The 18,984-nt window shown below is 50.6% G+C and overlaps 1 protein-coding gene across 2 annotated transcripts in view; it reads left to right on the top strand.

The window, feature by feature from the left end:
• The window catches only part of LOC119459056 (complexin-like), a 111,653-nt gene extending 92,908 nt beyond the window's left edge, over window positions 1-18,745 (top strand). For both annotated transcript variants that reach the window (XM_037720900.2, XM_037720897.2), the window contains exons 3-4: window positions 11,963-12,098; window positions 12,899-18,745. In XM_037720900.2, the coding sequence (XP_037576828.1) occupies window positions 11,963-12,098; window positions 12,899-12,972 (210 nt within the window). In that variant the 3' untranslated portion in view covers window positions 12,973-18,745. The remainder of the gene's footprint in view (window positions 1-11,962; window positions 12,099-12,898) is intronic.
• The last annotated feature ends 239 nt before the right edge of the window (window positions 18,746-18,984 follow it).

An 18,984-nucleotide genomic window follows, 5' to 3' on the forward strand; every position in this document is an offset into this window, starting at 1 on the left:
CGCCCGGACTGAAAGCTTCAATGTGGACTTTCTAGGTGCGCCACCGTCGACTTGGCTTTCGCAAGCAAAAAGTAAAGAAAAAAGCAAGCGCTTTAGGAGAGGAGGCGGCGGAGGAAAGAGTAGATGGCGGTACTTTTCTTATATAGGGACTTTAGCGCATACACGCCGCAGCGGGCGAAGGTACGTGCGGTCTATCGCTTCAACGGAAACTGAGCGGCGAATGCACGGCGCATAAAGGTCAGAGCCGTGTGGAGATAAGCGACGGTGCGAGCGAGCGACGAGCGCGGTTGTTGGCAGAGTAGAAGTGCGCCCCCCCCCCCTCGCTCCCTCCGGCGCTGGCTTCCCGCTTCCTTGCTTGCGCGTGGGAGATTGAGTGCGTTCGCTCGCCGTGATACCGCGCGTCCTCGCACGCTTCCGCTTGGGCATACGGCGCGCGGCGAAGATTTTATCTATAGGGAACCTCACGGCGACGGCGACGGCAACGGCGACGGCGACGCCGACGGCAGAAATCCGATTGAAGTGTCCATATAATTGCTATCGCAATAAAATGAAAAGAATACATGAATCGCGCAGCTCCCGTTTGTTGTGCACACAGTCTCCACGCCGGGGCTCCCGCTTTGCTATAGTGCGCCGTGTTGGCGCGCGTAGCCGCCTGGCGACTCTTTCCTCCCCACGGGCGGGGAGCGCGCACGCGAGCATTTGCGGCTCAATCCTGTTTATGGTCGTCGCAGACGGACGCGACAACGACGGGATGTTTGGCGCTCGCCAGTCAGGCTGCGGTCGCGAGGCCCGCGTTTCTCCCAGCCCCGAAAAGGGGCGCTCGACAGGCGACGCTGCCGCCGACGCGAGGTCCCCTTGTCTTTCCTACCCTCGAGGGGCTTCGCTGCGCGCTCCGTCAGGCAAAGCAACAGCCGATCAGGGAAGGCGTCCTTTCTTCCGCGGCGTTAATTTTTCTTCCGCTTAGGCGACACTGGCTTCCGCTTTCCTATTCCGCTCGCTGCTTGCTTTATTTTCCATCCCTCTCCCTGGGGTCGCTGCCGCGTTTTCTTTTTTTTTTTTTTCCTCGTCTTTCCGGTGGCTTCGTTGTTGTTTCCTTCCTATTCTCCTTTCTCGCGTTGTCTGCGCGCTGTGGGGTCTCCAGTGGTTGCGCGCTCTCTTCAATTCCTCCTACCCGACAGGAATAGCAATGGAATATCGATTCCGTCCCAAGCCGCCCGGGCTCAAAAGTCAAATGCAACGCAGGAAATCTGCATCCAAAAAGGTTTTTTTTTGAAATGTCTCCATCCATGCAACCACTCGCCCTTCGGCCTGGTCCTGTCTCCGTTCTCCAGGAGGCGCTTTCTTCTTCCGTTTTTTTTTTTTTTTTCGGCAACCGCAGTATTGTTTTGTTCTTGCCCATCGAGGGCGTCTCGTTCAACATCACGTCCGAGGACACAGTGTTTAAAACAAAAAATAGTCCAAGCCGAAACGCTCCAACCGCGCCGTGCACGATGTTCAGATTCTCGGGCACGGACGACCCAAGCCCGCCCGCTTCCTTTTCTCGAATTTCCTCCGCGTTTCCTGCGAGCGGCGAAGAAAGAAACGCACCGAAGGAGAAGCAAGAGCCGCCCTTCTGTCGCATTGCTTGCAGAAATGCCTTTAGCGCTGTTTCGCCGAGAGGCGCAGTCTTAAATATGTTCCGCTCGGCGAGCCACGCAGCGCAGGAGCTCACGTTATTCGCCGCCGGCCGTTGCCGAGCCACCTCCCCTAAACAATATCTGAAGAGCCTATATAATCCAGTTAGCCTTTTTCTTCTCACGAGCGCCTTGCGCCTGCGCCGCTCTCAGCTGGCCGGCGGTCGCCTTCCGCTGCGTGACGCGCGAAAAGCCGCAGCGTCGTTAAATAATTTCTGATCAAAGCTGCTTCTTTTCCCACTGCATCACAGTTAGCGAGCGACGCCAGGGCGTTCCGTCGTCCACAGCGGCGCGTTCATGAGTGGCCGCTTGAAGAGACGGCCTGCGAGAAAAGACGCCAGGCTCCAGGGGTGGTTACATGCGCGGCGGGGCTGGCTTTCGGGCCTCACGTTTGGTTAAGAGCATCGCAAATAATGTGGCCGCAGGGAGCGCCTTGGAGAGAAATGACATCCAAGAAGAGAAAAAAAAGGTGTTTCTGCAGCGTGACGCTTAACTAGAGAGAGAGAGAGGGGGGGGGAGGAGGACAGGAAAAGAGTTTTACTCTCGTCGGGCTTCGATCTATGCGTGGCCCAGCGTTCTTTGTTTGCGCGCACTTACACTTGCCCAGGGGCTTCATTACGAGTCCTGGCGGTGGCCAGCTTAGAGCCCTTGTCGTCGGGTCACCGAAGTCTATAATTCGACTTCGCGCAGGTTTACTTACAAGATCAATCCCATGCGCGTACTGTGCATCCAAAATGGTCGCTATTTTAACGGACCGTCTTAGAACCTTACTGCCCCTTGTTCCACTCCCACCACCGCTGTGACCGCAGCTGTAGGTCATATGAAAGTTACATGATCATACGCGCGAGTTTCTGATTTTACACAACACGAAAGTGTTGTGTAAAATCTCTTTTTTTTTTGCAGGACCTCCTTTAAAGTGGCTGAGAAAAACGCGGGACGACGTGCATCATTGAGGCTAGCGCCTTAATCTCAGCGCCTTTAAGTTGCCCCTACTATACTTCTTGTAACATAAGATAATTTTGAGAAAGTAAAGTAATAAATTAGCAAGAGTTCATATACGAAGCAATACGGACATAATAACGAGCATTCGACCGCTGTGCAGGAACAAAGGAAGTCACGACACAGAGGAAGGTAAACGCGGTGTTCCAATTCAACACAAACAAGTGAAATGACGGACACAGCACTGCTGACGACGAACGCATATAGTAGACTCATGGTTCGTCTTTTTCTTCTTCTCTTTTTCTTTTTCCTTTCTTTTTTTTCCCTAATTGGCACACCGGAAGGAGTGACTATCGCTTCGAAGCCATTCTCTGCTCTCGTCGCTTCGACTGCGCCGAACGGTGACAGAACACGTGCTTTCTTCGACTACATTAATTACAGGAGGAGCACATAGATGGCCAAATTGAAATTACGTTTTTGTGCTCTTCTTGGCAACTCCATCCCAATCGCCTGACGTTGGTTTCTCTTGTTTCTTCTGCCGCAGTGCGCTGCGATTTCACATCCTCTCACCTAAGCCTACCAAAAACCTGAATGCGTGTCAAATCGCATATGTAAAAAAAAAAGTAAAAATTTTAACGCCTGCTTCGCAGCTTTCTGAATGAGCGAGTGCAGCTTAATTAACGGAGACGCTTAGGTGCTGTCGTCTGTAGATCCGAAATACTGTTTTTTTTTTATTTAGTTTCCCATAAAATCACTCGCCTTTGTATCAGGTTTCGCCTGCGAAACCAACTTGTTCTACAAACCCGATAGGTCAGCTATTCGTATACTAAACTTCCTGCGCCTTTTTTGTGGTTTTAATTGGCAGTGACGCAGGAAAGATTCTCTACGGTAAAATTTTATTATATCGGATCACTCTCCTACCTGCATCGCCCTGCTTGGTACTGCAGTCGGCTTCGTGCATTGCCTGAAGCTTCTAAAGTCGAAATAGCAATTGGTTTACCTGTCATATAGGGCGGCCAACATATAGAAATATTCTGTGCTCAAATTTATCCTGGCACCCACCAAAAAAAAAAGAAAGAAGTAAACGTGCGTTCTCATTGATATAGGCACAATTAACTGGAGGCCCAGTATTCGAGCCAGCGTGGAATGCACGAGAGAAAGCGAGTTTTCTATCCCCGCGTAGTGCCGGGATAACCTAGACGTGCTGTACAGCTGACTTGAACGCGCCAGTTGAATTCGCGAATACGAGTCACGGCCGCGTTCTCGCCACTTTTCAATCCATAAGGCGCCCTTATGAAGTTGACAAAGGCGGAGAACATTGAAGCCCAAGCTATAAGCTTGTGCACTTCCGTCTCATCTGACCGCCAATCAACCTCGGCGGGGCTATAAACAAAAGACGTACAATTTCCGCGCGCCAGGCCGCATATAAACTCGTCAGTTTTCAGTTTCATTTTATTGCACATAATATGGTTACAAACCTGGATTATACATGCATACAGAGGGACGTCCCAGAGTCAATAGAGCGTAGAAGGCAGCCCCCCGTTATTATTGATTACAAAACCTAAATACGCTGCAGCTATACGTAACTACAAAACATTGCGTATTACTGGTGTCACTAGCTAACACCCCCCAAAATAGTTTTAATAACCCAAAACAATGGTTGTCAAACACGGCAACTGGTGGAATGATTGCATCGAGTACACCGATTTACGGAGGTTTGTTTTAAATCCGTAAATGTCAGATGGTACCTTAAGATGAGATGGTAATGAATTCCATAGTAGCGTGACTGAAAAATTGCTCGAAAATTTGCCACAAATAGGTCTAGGCTTCGGTAAAAAGTGACTGTTTTAGAAACGAATTGGGTAGACGTGAAGTGAGGAAACTGGCTTTGCGCTGGCAGATTTATGTACAAGTATTCTAAGTGAATATTTATATAGTTTTTGGGCTGATAAAATACTGTGGAAATTGAGCAGTGGAAATGCGTGTGATGTGTAGCTGCTACGTGTGATAACGCGAACTGCCTGGTATTGGGCGTGTTGCAATGGAAATGAACGTGTGGGGTGGCGATGTGGAATAGTTAATGTACGTGTGAATAAAAGCGCAGTAAAGAGACATGAGTAAGACGAGGATTGGCGAATGTCACACTGCAGGCGCGTTCGAAGTACAATAGCTCATATTCATCACAAGCACTTCGTGACGCGCTTTCAAAAATGACTGGCTCCGCTAGTCTTATCAATCATGCTTGTTCAAATGTCAAGTGCTTTTCTAACCTAGCGTTTTGACCCTCCAGGTGAGCTTAAGCTTCTGCAGCTCATTTCGCGGAATAATTTAAGAATGACTTGCGCTTGTTAAAATCCGAAAGAAGTAGTAAGAATTATGGAGAGAAAAGAAAAAACAACTACAGCAGTAGAGTTTCATTTAACAACATGCCTGAGAGGTAGACTTCCTTGTCGTCAGAGAGTAGCTTCTGGCTAAAACTATCTTGTTTCTGCCGTCATTAGTTGCACACAAAATGATGAGATGATTACGAAAGCTTGAAAGCAACTAAAAAGTAGATTTACTGCCCTCTCTGCCTGTCCGCGTGACATATGTCACGGCAATATTGCTTTTGTTTTTATTCTATCATTTCTTCTTGTGTGTATGTCTGTGTGTGTTTAAGCACGCATATAAAAGGATCAAGACCGAAGCGTGTTTTTTTAAGCTGGACTCGTCTTAAATTCCCCGCGACGCTGCGGTGTTCGGCAGAAAATTTTCTTGTAGTTCTGACGAATCCACAACGAATTACAAGTAAGCAAAAAAAAAAAAAGGGGGGGGGGGGGTAATCTGGGCCCGCATTCATAAAAAACGCTCTTACGCTAGAACTGTTCGTAAGAGCAAATGCCAGCCAATCATCATGTTTAACATATTATAAACTAAGGCGCCCGGCCAATGGCAAACATCACTCACGAAGCAAAAGCTTTCTGAATTCAGACACAGGAGAAGTCGGATGCCACGTATGTACGCACACGCCTCGCAGCCTCGTCAGCCTTGTTTATCTTTCCCCGTATTCGGGTACCAAGAGTTTTGATTTCTGGGTCCACAGCGTGCGCCGACTTTTAATCAGGCGCGTCCAAATGTTAAAAGATAATAAAAACGCCAAAACCGGTGCCTTGCCAGAAAGAAGGTGAGAAAAGAAAAAAGAAGCCGGGCCCGCTGGTAAGCAATAGCGAGAAAACGGGGATGTTGATCACGAAATCACGGGAGCACAGCACTCCACTTGGTCAGCTTCCTTCTGACCGCACCGCGGTTACTGCAGTGCGGTTCCCATGTCGGCCTGACCCTTGTCAGCGCAGGAAACGGGAGCCGACAGCAGCAGCGCAGCCGCGGTGAAAGGAATAAGGAACTTTCGCGTGTTTCTCTCGAATGCGACGTGTGTTCACCGAGGCGTGCGTGAGACCCACCGGGAATTTAATTAGGAGCACGCACGGGTACCCACGCACCCGCACGCACGCGCTGCCTCTTTCGGCTCGGAGAGAGGATTTCCGTCGTCCGAATCAACAGCGCACCGATTGCCCTTCCCTTACTTTTCTGTTCCTTCTGTATGTATAGCTGCGACTGAGATGTTTGGATCTTCGCCATTGTGCTTGCATGGACACGACAGTGAATTCCCCTCTGAGAGCTGACATAAGCGCGGCATTCAAAGCGCTGCCGGAACTCGAAGAGGTCGTGCATATCTCTGTATTCTCAGCCCGCCGTGAGCGCTTCTAAGCGGAGTCCGAACGCTCTCTACAATCCGAAAAATCCTACGCAAACTGCTGCGCGCTTCGATCAGCTTACGCGGAAGGGAGCTTTTGAAACGGTAGCTCCGTGTGGAGCGCTCACTGTGCGACGTAATGAGCGATTGAACGTCCCCCGGTAATCGACGCACGCAAAAGAAAATGTTTAAGCCTCGGAGCGTAAACTAGAGATCCTGACGTCATGTTTGGTGCTGTTCAGTGCTTACAGTGTCAGGGCGCATGTTACCATGAAATGCTTATACGCGGCGCACCGGCAGACGACATCGCCGCTTACCCCGAGCTGCTTAACTGCTTTAGGTTTTGGGCCGTCTGTACCGTTACTACAACGTAAAGTAATAAAACTGCCAAGTATTTATAGCAAGTGGCACCGCTGTCGCTTTATATGTAGTATCGTTGCCTGTTTATGGAACTGGGCCCATATTCACAAAACGCTCTTACGCTTGAATTGTTCGTAAGAGAAATTTCCAGAAATTTCCAGCCAATCGAGATGCTATAGACGTATATCATTAGCGAATGAAGCCGTCTAATAGCAAAAAGCGCTCACGAACGAAATCTTTGCGCATTCGGTCCCTGACCCCGAATTCAGAAAGCGTTTCGTTCGTAAGCCCTCTTTGCCATTGGCTAATCGCCTTCATTAACATAATATGTCCAGCGTCAAGATAGGCTGATATTTTCGCTTACGAACAATTCTAGCGTAACAGCTTTTTCTGAATATCGCTCCTGCTTTCCTTTACCTCTATATGCAAACTGCGACTTCGTTTTTTTTTTTTTTTTTGCCCTTCAAGCTAAATTTCTGTTTGCTGTAAATCACCGCGTTATTTGGGAAACAGCAATTTTTCACAATCAGGCGTGGCACTCGGCAGTACAGTCCTAGAAAGCGTCGCTGTCATCGTGATCACGCCTCTTCCGTTGCGAGTGATCTAGTCGGTGAAGACATGCAGATTCGCAAGGAGTTTACGCGGAGACACTTCCACGGTTGACACTGCATATTGAGACAAACGAGGATCTTCCCGTAGCCGAGCACAAAGCCGATGGGGCATGCGGCTCTACGTTATGCAGTGACTTTGTGTACGAGCGAACGAAGAAGACGTATGAGTATTTCTTTTTTATCCGTAGTGCCTATGGCTTTTGGCAAGCGCAGAAAAACAAACGTCTCTTTGTGCAAAAGCACGACACTTCGCGATTGGAATATTTGTCATTTCCACAGCAGGCTATGCATGCAAGCGCAAAAGAAGAAAAAAATTATCTGCTGGCGCTCATTCATTTAAAAAAAAAAAGGAAATGCAGCACCGCGCTTTATACAACGGCGTGCATCTGGCTCACGTTGAGCTTTAAACGCCGCCTATACTGTTTTATAGGGTGAATCTCGCGAGACAGTGATAGCTTTTTGCATCGTCCCGTATCATCCGTATTGCTTTGGTTTTCCTGGTAACACACAGGAATGGAGAAGAGGGGCTGGGAAACGCAGCAAGACGATATGGTGTTCTTTCTCCGATTTTTGTTTTTGTTTCGAGATGAGTCGCGCCTTTTTGTGTGAGTCCATTCGGCGCAGAATGCACATAATCGGCAGCCATGTTCCATTTCTTCTGCTTTCTTCCTTTGTCCGCGTCCACGCGTGCGTCTAGGCCACCCGTTTATACATGGCTAGACACTCTCGGAAACTGTGCTCGCTGAAACGCCGTCGCCAGCCATTTTCTAGAGCACCGAGGGAAACGTGGCTCGTGAGAGCCCATAGTGTGCCAGTGCATGTTCTCCTCCCAAGCTTCTTAAACTTGGAAACGTGCTTTGGGTGACTTGTTTTGCTCGCGACATCGTTATCGAGAATATTCTTTGGGAGGTTTTCAATCGACGGCGGAGTTTCTTTTGCCTTTATTTGTTCGTGCTTTTACTATTTCATACGGACTCAAAAAGAAGAAAGGCGTTGAGCTCTAAAATAAATTAAGAGGAAACTGCCATGATCTATTTTTATTATTTCTTTGGTATTTCACTGCTTCCCCGAGGAATCGTGGGAACAAAACGGTCGCGTATAATTTAAGCTCTACTAACAAGTTTACGAAAAGCACAGACACCTTTTATTGAAAGAAAGTTTCTCTCAAATTTTCCAACACCTAGCAGCAAGGATCCGGGTGGCGAGTTTCCTTTTTGTTCCGATTTTTTTTTTTTTACAATATCCCTAAACACACTGGTGTGGGGATTCAGAGCAGCGGTTACGTAGCTAGAGATGCCACAAAAGAGCGTCTGTCGTTGCACTCGTGCTCCTAACCGCAAGCAGCGGATGAAGATGTAATTCTCCATCTTGTTGCCTTTCATCTAAAATGGCCTCCAAGTTCTACGTGTAAAGACCTCGCAACATCAGCGGAGGGGCGAGGGAGCGGCGACGGGCCGTGTCCGCCGTACCGGCCTGCCTGATTGAAACGCATAACCAGGGCCTTCGACGGACAGGTATATCAATAGTCGTTGCGCTTGGAACCGTGCACATGCCGCAATTGATGGCGGGCTTTGTTCTGCCAGAGACAAAAGGGGAAATCTCCGTCGTAAACTCGCCGAACGGAAGCATGCCCATCGGAGGAAGGAGAAAAAAAATTGAGTTACTTTCACTATGCTTCAAAGTATTCTAAGTGATTTATTTACTGTTTTAAGAGCCATAACTGCATTGTTCACATCATAAAATTGCAATACGCAAGTATATAACGAGGGGGAAGGGCTTCGGAGCACTGACTAAAAATGTGACCGTCGGCGCAAAGAATTAATTTGCGCCGATGTAGACGACAATAGCAGCAGAAGCAACAGCAACAACAACTCATTTTCCTCTCTTCCCTTTCCTTCTGTCCTTAACTCATTATCCCAGTTGTGGAGTAGCATGCCAGGGACAAGCTTCTCCGGCCGACCGCTCCGCACCTATCTTATCCATAATCTTTATATGTATATGTGTATATATATATTTTTTTTTCTCACGCCGAAGGTTACACGAACTTTGCAGCGCTTCAGAAATGCTCCGAAGCACCCAGTCATAAGGGAGGGCGAGCTCTAAGCCTTACTGAAATACAACATTTGCGAACACGCAGGAAGGCTTCTCTCTCAGGAAACCGCTGCACCGAATTTGGATGAAATGTGCTACATTTAAAAGGGGCGTTGCACGTGTTCAGCCACTCCCCAATCTCGATGTCATCGGTCCCGTTGAACGTCCCGGTGATCATCGTCTTCTTCGTTTGTCCAAGGAGGTGGCTCGTAAAAGTATGACCAACTCATGCGACTCCGTAGGGAGCGGACATTTCTATTCAATCAAGGATTAACCTTATAAAAAAAAAGGAAGAGAAAAGAAAAGAAAAAAAGCACGCCGCCCGGGATGACGCAAATTGCGCTTTTTGTAGAGGGCGCACTGATTCTGTGACACCTTTCTTTTCAATGTTACATGCCGCATGCTGACTGATGGGTGCAGTTTGGGCGCCACTCCCGCGGCCCGGCACCTCAGATATATATGATGCCCGTCAGAGCGGCGCCCATCGTTTGTCAAATCAATCATGCTGCTGACGTCAAGCGCTGCAAAGCGTGCCACTTTGATTGGTTCATTTATTTATTGATGCGAAAACATCAAATGGCCCATTGAGCGAAAAAGCCGGCGACTGCCGTCTGGACAAGCGAAGAACGACACTAAATTCCTATTGGCTGCGACGCCACGTCACGAGCGCGCCTCGACGGAGCAGAGCGGGCGAAAGGGAAAACCTGGGCCGCGATTTTGTAGCGATGCCTTATGACTTATTCTACTCTAGTCTTATCATCCACCGCTGACGGCCGGCTGATCCCGTTGATAACGCGAGCGAACCGTCGCTCCAACCACTGACAAAGCGCGATAAGCGCGAAAAGGCATTATTACCGGAAAGGCAGCGCTACAAATACCGTCAGTGGTCGGAGCGACGGTTCGCTCGCGTTATCAACGGGATCAGCCGGCCGTGAGCGGTGGATGATAAGACTAGAGTAGAATAAGTCATAAGGCATCGCTACAAAATCGCGGCCCTGCTGTCTCAATAGCGCGCCAGGTGTTGCCTGAGGGGAAAGGGCGTCGTCGCGACGTCACGTCACCTTCGCTCTCGCTGTCGGAAACCTGTGTTATCTGCGCTTTCCTTGTCCGCGCAAGCTCTTGCCTGTGTTCTAACTGCGCCTCGGTAAAGCCAACTCAAAACGCGTCAAGCCAACGCCTCCTAGATAGCAGGCCTGGGCCGCGATTTTGTAGCGATTCCTTCTCCGATGATATTCCTTTTCGCACTTTTCGCGCTTTGTCAGGGGTCAGAGCGACGTCCCGCCCGCGTTATCAAAGCGATCAGCCGACCGTGAACGGTGGATGGTAAGAGTGGCATATAATCGAGCGGAAGGCATCGCTACAAAATCGCGGCCCTGTGCACTCTGCTTTATGGCGTCATGCTACTTGGACCGAACTTGTCATCGCCAAGCCCGACGTGGTGAAAGCGGTGACGTCAAAATCACCGCGGCTTACTCAGGAGCGTCCCCATTAGATTCTATGGCAGTCGGACAAGGTAGCATGACGTCACGGATCGAAGTGCACCGGGCTTGTGCTATCTAGGAGGCGTTGGTCAAGCGTCTTAACTTCCTCGCTTGCGCCCGAGGAGTTCATAACTCGAAGGAACGCTCAGTGGCGTTCAATTGGACATTAATACTTTCGCAATTCATAACTCATAAGTGCTTAGGTGTTCTCGGGATGTTTTATTTATTTATTTATTGGATGTTTTATTTATTTATTGATTGGTTGGTTGGTTGGTTGGTTTTTGTACGCAGGCCTCTATAGATTTTGTCCTCACTTTATGTAGGCGTCGCGTCCGGAAGGCAAACCCGTGACCTCGCACTCAAACACCATAGCCCCACTGAGCCACTACGGCAGGTGTACTTTTTACCGTGTCGAGCGGACTTGGCAGCAAGTGGCCGCGTTCCCCTTTCTAATTAAGCCCCGGACATCGGCACTGATATGGACAAAATGAAGACCGTTGCATAAAACTGATGATTTTTGTCATGCTTACAACTTAGCTTTAGTTCCAACTTGAAGGCTGTGGTACGTAGTAGTAGCATCAACTAAACATTACGTATATGTACGATGCCTACGGACGGTGGGGCTTCGTTGAGCGCGTTAAGTGAGCGCTGAGCTTGAGATGTCGTTATTCACTATCAGTTCAACTTGAGATGTCATTGTTCACTGTCACTTTAGCGTAGAGTGGTGCTTGTCTTGTCACGCAGCGTACTAAGCTGCCCTCAACCAGTGCATTCTTTCTATCAACAATGTCATCGAAAGCGTCGCTGGACGATGGTAGCGAATGCGGATCTTCAAAGTTACACCACAAGTAAACCATCGAGTACATGGATAGTGGCCGATAATTGTTACCGCGTGATAACTATTTCTCACGTTTTGAAGAATCAAAAATGTCGTTTCTACTGTCGTATCACTTGTCCCGACAAAACTGAAGCAGATACCAGATGTATATGCAGCGCTGGCTATAGTGTCACGCTATTGTTAAGCGCTTCTTAACGATCCTTCATGGTTCTTCCCCTCCCTGGCTCTTTGTGCAGTACGGCATCAAGAAGAAGGAGGAAGAGAAGCCTGCCGAGGTGGATGATTTTGCCGCTGGCAGTCTCAATCGGCGAAAAAAGACACCCGAGGAGATCGCCGCGGAAAACGAGGCCGCGGAACAGGATGATCTCACAAGTGAGTAACGATGAAATGTGGCCTCGACATGCCTCCGAGCACGGGCTCAGCCGAGAGGACGACCCTTAAGGCAGCGATGAGCAGTGCAACCGTGCAATCATCACTTCGTCAATTGAAGTTTTCTCCATAGCTCAGCAACCGCCGAAAAGCGCTGTTGGAAGGCGGTGACGAATTCAATCTGGAGGTGGTGCTGCCCTCTACTTGGCGGTAGGGCACCTGAATGCCTCGATGCGCGCGCATCGAGGCACCCTGCTTAACTGGCGGAATCAAGGAGTCGAGGCATGTCTGTAAATACGGTCGCGAGTCCCGCATCGACCACTCTCCTTAGTGTTGGCTCTATCAGTGGAGTAGTCATGGTTATCTGGCCTTAATCTTACGTAGCTTAAACCAGGAGATTTTAGAACCAGAGCCGGTACATGTTTTTGCTGGCAGGTCTTTCTCGTTTAAGTACATCGGTTTATTCCGATCAGGTATACAGGATGATAAATGAGATCGAGATCATGAATGACATCGACCTGGCTGAGAGCAATGCAAACGGAAACAGGAAAACTTTCTTCGCAACTTAATTGGCACATCATAGCTGACGCGCCACCGAGCACCCAATTTTAAATATCATAGCCCCCCACACGGAACAACCCTTGTATATTTATCCTGGGGTACACTTTCTTTCAATCGCACTTGAGGCTCCACCACTGTGACTGAGCACAGCGGAAACGATACTTTCTCGCGTTGAGTTCCGCTTCATTCGCCACCAGCGAGCGAAGTCGGAAAGCTTGACCTGGTGTCTGTGTCTGTCGCAGGACTGCGGAACACCATCGAGACGCAGGTGAACGAGCTGAAATCGAGCATCGAAGGCAAGTGCGTACTGCAGTGAGTGCGGGCCTCCAGCTATGCAAGCAGCAGGGCGCAGAGCTGCGCCGCCTCCGCAGAACACCGACGACGACGACGCAGAGCAAGGCCGCACGGGACGGGGGAGGGCACAGGGCCGCCTTCCCCGGGCCGCCCGCTAGAACGGATACTCTATTTTTCGCCCAGAGGCTCGCGCCCAGCAAAACACGCGCTCTTCCAGCAGCGGTGGCCTGCCGGGGGCGCGCTCGGAGACACGCCACCAAGGATACAAAACTAAAGTACAACGGACGAGCGCCGGCAAAGACGCGGCTACAGCCGGTTCCCCCAGTCGTCTTCCCCTCGGCAGCGAGGCTGAATCGGCCATTGGCCCACAGAGGCGCTGCCTCCCAGCGCGCCCCCCCCCCATCGGAACCGGGCCGCCTTCCCCTACACCGCCCGGCGGCTGGGCCCGCGGGCCGCACGGCTGACCACGTGTTCGCGTCACGGCGCTCTCCCTTTAGCGCCCTCCGCGGGGCCTCTGCAGTCGCCGAAATGTTGCTGTTGTTCGGCGTCGAACGTTAGAGGGCCTTGAGGAGCCAAGTTACACCCAGCGTATTGTAGCTGGGCCTTGTGAATTCGTGTCCCTCTCTTGTCCACTGCGTAAACCTCGATGTCGAATTCCGAAAATTGGGACTATATAGTAGCATTGAGGAGAAAAAAAGAACGCGTGTGGTTTTTACGACGAGTAGACCGTGATGAATAAAAAACACGTAGCGAGGCGTCGTTTTATACCTACTCTCAGTATATATCTTCTTGTGTTTTATAAGAAATTTATATGGACCCTAGCAGGGGGAGTGGCGGTGTCAAGCACCCCGACCACTCCACAGGTCGAAGCATCAGCGCAGCAAGCTAGCTTTCGTGGGATATTTATACGTTTTTTTTTCTTGTTTTCGGAGAGAATGAAGGGCGCTCACGGGAGCTCGCTACATCCTCTCAAGGTCGCAAACCATAGGTGACATGCGTCACGATTTTACTCGGCGCCTGCGAGGTCGATCGAACTCGTCTAAGCCGTGCGGTCCGCGGCGTGCGGGACGTCCGCACGCGGTCGGGTACGCGACTACGCTCCATTCCTGGCTTTTCTGAGCCGAAGGCAGAACTGTGAACTGCGCGCATGTCTCATCTAAGTTTCCGGCGTGTCCATGCAAAACACAAGAGCTATTTATGTTTTTCTTTTTCTTTTTTTCCCCTTAAGCAGTGCAGTGGTCGCACTGGCGCTGTGCACTGTGAGCACTGACCACTTTCGAACGACGAGCTCGGGCTCTTTGCGCCAAGTGAACTGTCACCGCCAAAGATCTCTTGTATGGACGCCGGTCTGGGAGTGCAGTCCCTGCTCCTCGCTCAGACATGGGATGCCACTGACGGCCTTCCGCCGGCGCTTTTGCTACGACGCCAGTGCGTCCAGCGAAAGTTCTGGCTAACCCCGAGACGCGTATGTTTTCTTGTGCGTCGAGCCAGTCTTTATTGGTCTGAAGGTGACGATATAGAAGCGCGTGAGGCATTTGTGTTGGCCAACGCACCTACATGCGTCAGTAGTCGCGCTTCGCCTAATGTCCAATGAGAGCTGGCACGGTGCGCATGCAGTTTTGCCTCGGTCCGCGAGAAGCCGGAAGGGAATGTGGGCCCGGGGCGGAAGCGGTGTTCTCGGACCCGGAAACGGCCCCGACCACAGCGCGCCAGACAGTTGCTCAATCGGGGAAGAACGCGCGGCCGGCCGAGCGGCGGACGAGCTGCGGGAGCCTCCCAATGGAGTCGCCCGCAGCTGAGCCCGCGCACCCCTCCCCCTCCTTTTCCCTTCTCGGCCTGTGTCTATTTCTTGCTTTTCGTGTACATATGTGACAGCCTCCTGTATCGTTGTGCTCTCTGGGGTACGCCTGCCTGCCATTGTGTGTTGTGCAGTATTCGCCCCCGAAATGCGGTGTGTACCCGTTTTGCTGTGACGTATGTGACTCTCTCGCGTCTTGGAGGAGAATAACTGTCTAGCAAACAGTGGCCATGCTTCAAGCGACGTGTCGACGTGCAGTTTCTGACTTTTGTGTGAATACACGACCTAGTATGTATGTTATTGTTTTTTTTGTTTTTTCTCCCCGCTTTTGCGTGACACGGAAAAGCCGGGGAGGAGAAAGGAAAAAAAGGAACCGAAGACACAACTTTCTGGCTTCGACACAAGCGGTTCAGTTCTTGATGTTGTGGACATGAAAATGACCGCCGGGGTGGCAGATTTGACTATTGTGTAGTTCAGCTACAGACGTCGGCTGTCGAAATTCAACCCGCGAATGGTGCACGGGATTTTCGAAAAACGGGGGCTTTAGCTAAGCAAGAAGAACGGGGAAGAATACTTATGCTGGAACAGGCCGTTTCCGCAAAAGAAAAAAAAATGTGTTTGGTTTCGGTGTGCGTTGTGTTTATTCTTTCTTTCGCGAATCGCTGTGTCGCGTTTCTTGTAGAGTTATAGCTGGCAGTAAATATAGTTGGGCGGCAACACATCGGCAGTCCCGTGGCGCACTTCCGAGGCACCCGCAAGCCATTGGGCTTCTCGACGTCTCCCCTCCTCTCTCCGCCGAGCGTACGCCGCCTGTTGTTTTGTGCATGTATTCAAAGGGATGCTCCATAATGAAAAGGGACGCGACGTAGATGCAGTGTGCGAGCTTAACACAACACACAATTGTGGCGAAGCTACTTTCGCGCCGCTTCGGCTTACGCGAAGCGTCAAAGGTCACGCGTGAGTCAAGGTCTGCTAGGTAGATGGTCTGCAGCGCGTCTTTGTACAATATATGTATGCTAAGAGTTGCTGCCTGCTGGCGACATAGTTTTCTGGCTCTGTACAGCAATAACCGGACGCCTGCGTGCGCCTTGCGTACCAGCGTGTTGAAACGAACCGTTTGAGAAAAAAGGAGCGTGGCCTTGGAAGCATCTGCGTTAATCTTGCTAGTGGCCGTTCACCGTCGGAGGCTCAGAGCAGATCAGGTAGGTTGGCCTTGCATTTGAAACACCTAAAAAAAAGAACTCAAGATCAAGTTATGCTCATTCCTCTTCCCTTGAACAGTTTTACTTATGTGGCGCTGTACATTAAGATCTGTCTTCTAAGCAGCACAGCTCCCGATACCAAACCAGTGCTGGCCAGGGACCCAGAAGGATGCATGCTCTGCTGGTATACTTATCATGAATGAAATTACCCAACATTTAAGCGATGAGACGTCACCTTCGGTGCTGTTTGTTGAGTCTTGCAAGCTATGAAATAAATATAGCATTAGGGAACAAGCTACAATAAAAGAGGCATTAGGGAACAAAAACAGCAACATCAGGAGCAGCGTAGTGAGAATTCATCCCAATCAGCTTAATGCTGTTAAGACACATTTGGCTCCCAACGCGGGAGTTCAACGTGTACCTATCATGTTAGCAATGTTATCAGTAGTCTCCTTTTATCTCTGAGTCACTCTAACGCTCTACCGGGCCCCCAAGGCTACAACAAAACTTACGAAGTGGAAGGCACTTCGACTCTACAAAATGATTGCTATGAGTGGCCTTGTTCCACTGCACTGCGGGAAAATGCAGCAAACTCGGACAGCGAATTAGTGCTTAACATTCTTCGATTGAGTCGAGGGAGCAAACTGCGCTGCTCGACGAAGCGCTGCTTCTTTCCAAAACGGTCCGTTTCGCCGCCGGCATCCTTTCTTTTCCCTTGCGTGTGTAAGTGCCTGTAGATGTATTATTTTTCTCTCTGAAGCCTAGATGTGCAAAGCTGTGAGAGGGGGACCCATGCAGTGGGACGTTAACCGCTTGCGCCGGGGCGGCGCACGCACGGTCATGCGATCAGAGCCGCGCCCGGCCAGCCGGACGCCGCCGTCGCGGAGTCACTGACCAGGCCCTCGCCTCGCACCCCTCTTCTGCTTCCTTCCACCCTCGAACTGTGGTGAAATAAAAGGTAGTGCGAAGAAGAAAAAAAAGCGAGCCTGCTTTGCTCTCCTACCTCGGCGTGTGTGCTGAGTGCGCGTTCTCTCTAGCGGCTCCTACACTTAAGCGGAGAGCTGCAGCAAGTGCAGAGAACAACGGTAAGAGAACATCCCACGAACGGCGAGGCGCAGTTTCAGCAGGCGAACTGCTCTGGGCACCCTTGATTAAGACGTGCTGGTCTGTGTCGCCTTGGGCGCACGGCCTGATTAGAACATGTGGGCCCGTCTTAGTCAAGGCGACCCGTGTCTTCGTTCCCGCCATGGTTGAGATGATTGAACGTGCCTTGGCCAGGACCTCGATTTAAGACACGTCCACCCACCTTGTCACAGACTGATAGGCCGGTTCCACCGTAGCTCCCTGTACACAGGAGGGCAATAAGTACATTTAATGTCCTTGTGCGATGGAATACCAGTCGTATCTGTCACGAAAGCTAGTGCAATGTTACTTAAGCGAGTAAACGCACTAATAAAAAACACAGGAAAGTGAAGCACTTTCTTAGCGCGCTTTGTATGCGCCAAATTGCAAAAAGGAGAATTTGTGCTGGCCTTACTGAATCGTGAATCAAAATTAAGTTGACGCGAAGGCAATAAAAGGAACAATCTGACTTCTGATTCTTGGGCGCGTCTCAATTCTCAACGTGCTGATTCTGACTAAATTGATGGCAAGTGTTCTAGACAAAGGCTTGCAGAGCGCAAGCTGGCTCGTGCTCTCAGGAGTCAGCAGGGCCACAGCTCCCAACACTGTCAGAAGAAAACAGGCGATGTTGTCGTCCTGAGGAAAAAAATAATCTGGCGAACGCTTGCATAATATTCGCGAAGCACTCTTTTCCAAATGCAGGGCGTGTCAGCTAGATGATTCTCAAAAACACCCCCCTGTTGCCCTCGCATCTCATAACCCTTTAATGGTGGCCCAGCTACGAACTCATTGTGTAGATAAACGGGTTTTTTTTTCTACACACTGGTCTATATACTATATGGTCACTGCTCCCGACGTTGGGAGTTGCCACCACTACAAACCGGCAGAAACAAGATGTGCGAGGCATGGGCCTGTCAGCTGTCCCGCGGGCGATCCTGCGCGGAAGAGAGGGGGGGGCCGCGTCTCTGCGGGTGCCTCGGGGGTCGCGCGCCTCGGACGGCGTCCCGGGGACGGCTCCAAACAACGAATCGCGCGCGTGGGGAGCGCTCTCTCGCGTCTTAGTGGTGGTGTGCGTGCGCTGCCCGGGCGGGCCACGGAAGTTGTGTAAGGGAACTGGCACCGCTGCATCGCCGGGGGACGACGCCCAGCTAGAAGGCTCGCGACCGCTGCACCTCCCCTGGCCCTCCCCTGCACAGGTTCCGCCTTCTCACGTCTCATAACCACAGGTTCATCCTGGCAACACACAAACAAGAAAAAAAGGTCGATACAACGAGTAAAACGTTAGCGGTGTGTGTGCTAGTGTCTCTCTCTCTATCTCTTCTATCTCTCTTTCGTGCAAGACAACCCCGCCGCCTTAACCACACCTCCACTATTTGCACCCCTCGTGTTTCTTCTCTCTATAGAGCTCTCTCTACATAGGTTCGCAGCTAGCTGGCTTGGAGCTCTCCAAGGCATTAGGCAAGGCACCGAGATGCAGTCTGTAGCGGTCTACTTCTCTGCCCGGGCGGACGACGGCGGTCTGCCGCGAGCCACGTGGCCGGGAACCTCGCTCGCTCCGCACCTAGTGTAACACACTTCTCTGTCAGCTTTGTGTATAGGTGCTTGGCCACATAATGGACTCACTAACCGTGTGTACACTAACCAGTGATTAAAGTTCAGAGTTTAAGCTGGTGCACCGTGCCTCCTGATTCTCTCGCCACACTGCGGCCCGGCGCCCGCCGGTCGCGGTGTGAGCGCTTCTCAATACGCTGGCTCTAGTTGAGAAATTACAAACCCAGAAAGCAGTTGCAAGAAAGAAGAAAAAAAAAGAGCCTTTAGGTAAGTACTTTATTTTTCTGGCTCTGTCCCCACCCGCTCGATCGAAAAACAAAGATGTTGAGCTAGGCGCAATTAATGTAGAGCCTGGTATAAC

The sequence above is a fragment of the Dermacentor silvarum genome, chromosome 1 (assembly GCF_013339745.2).
Source record: "Dermacentor silvarum isolate Dsil-2018 chromosome 1, BIME_Dsil_1.4, whole genome shotgun sequence".
NCBI lineage: Eukaryota > Metazoa > Arthropoda > Arachnida > Ixodida > Ixodidae > Dermacentor > Dermacentor silvarum.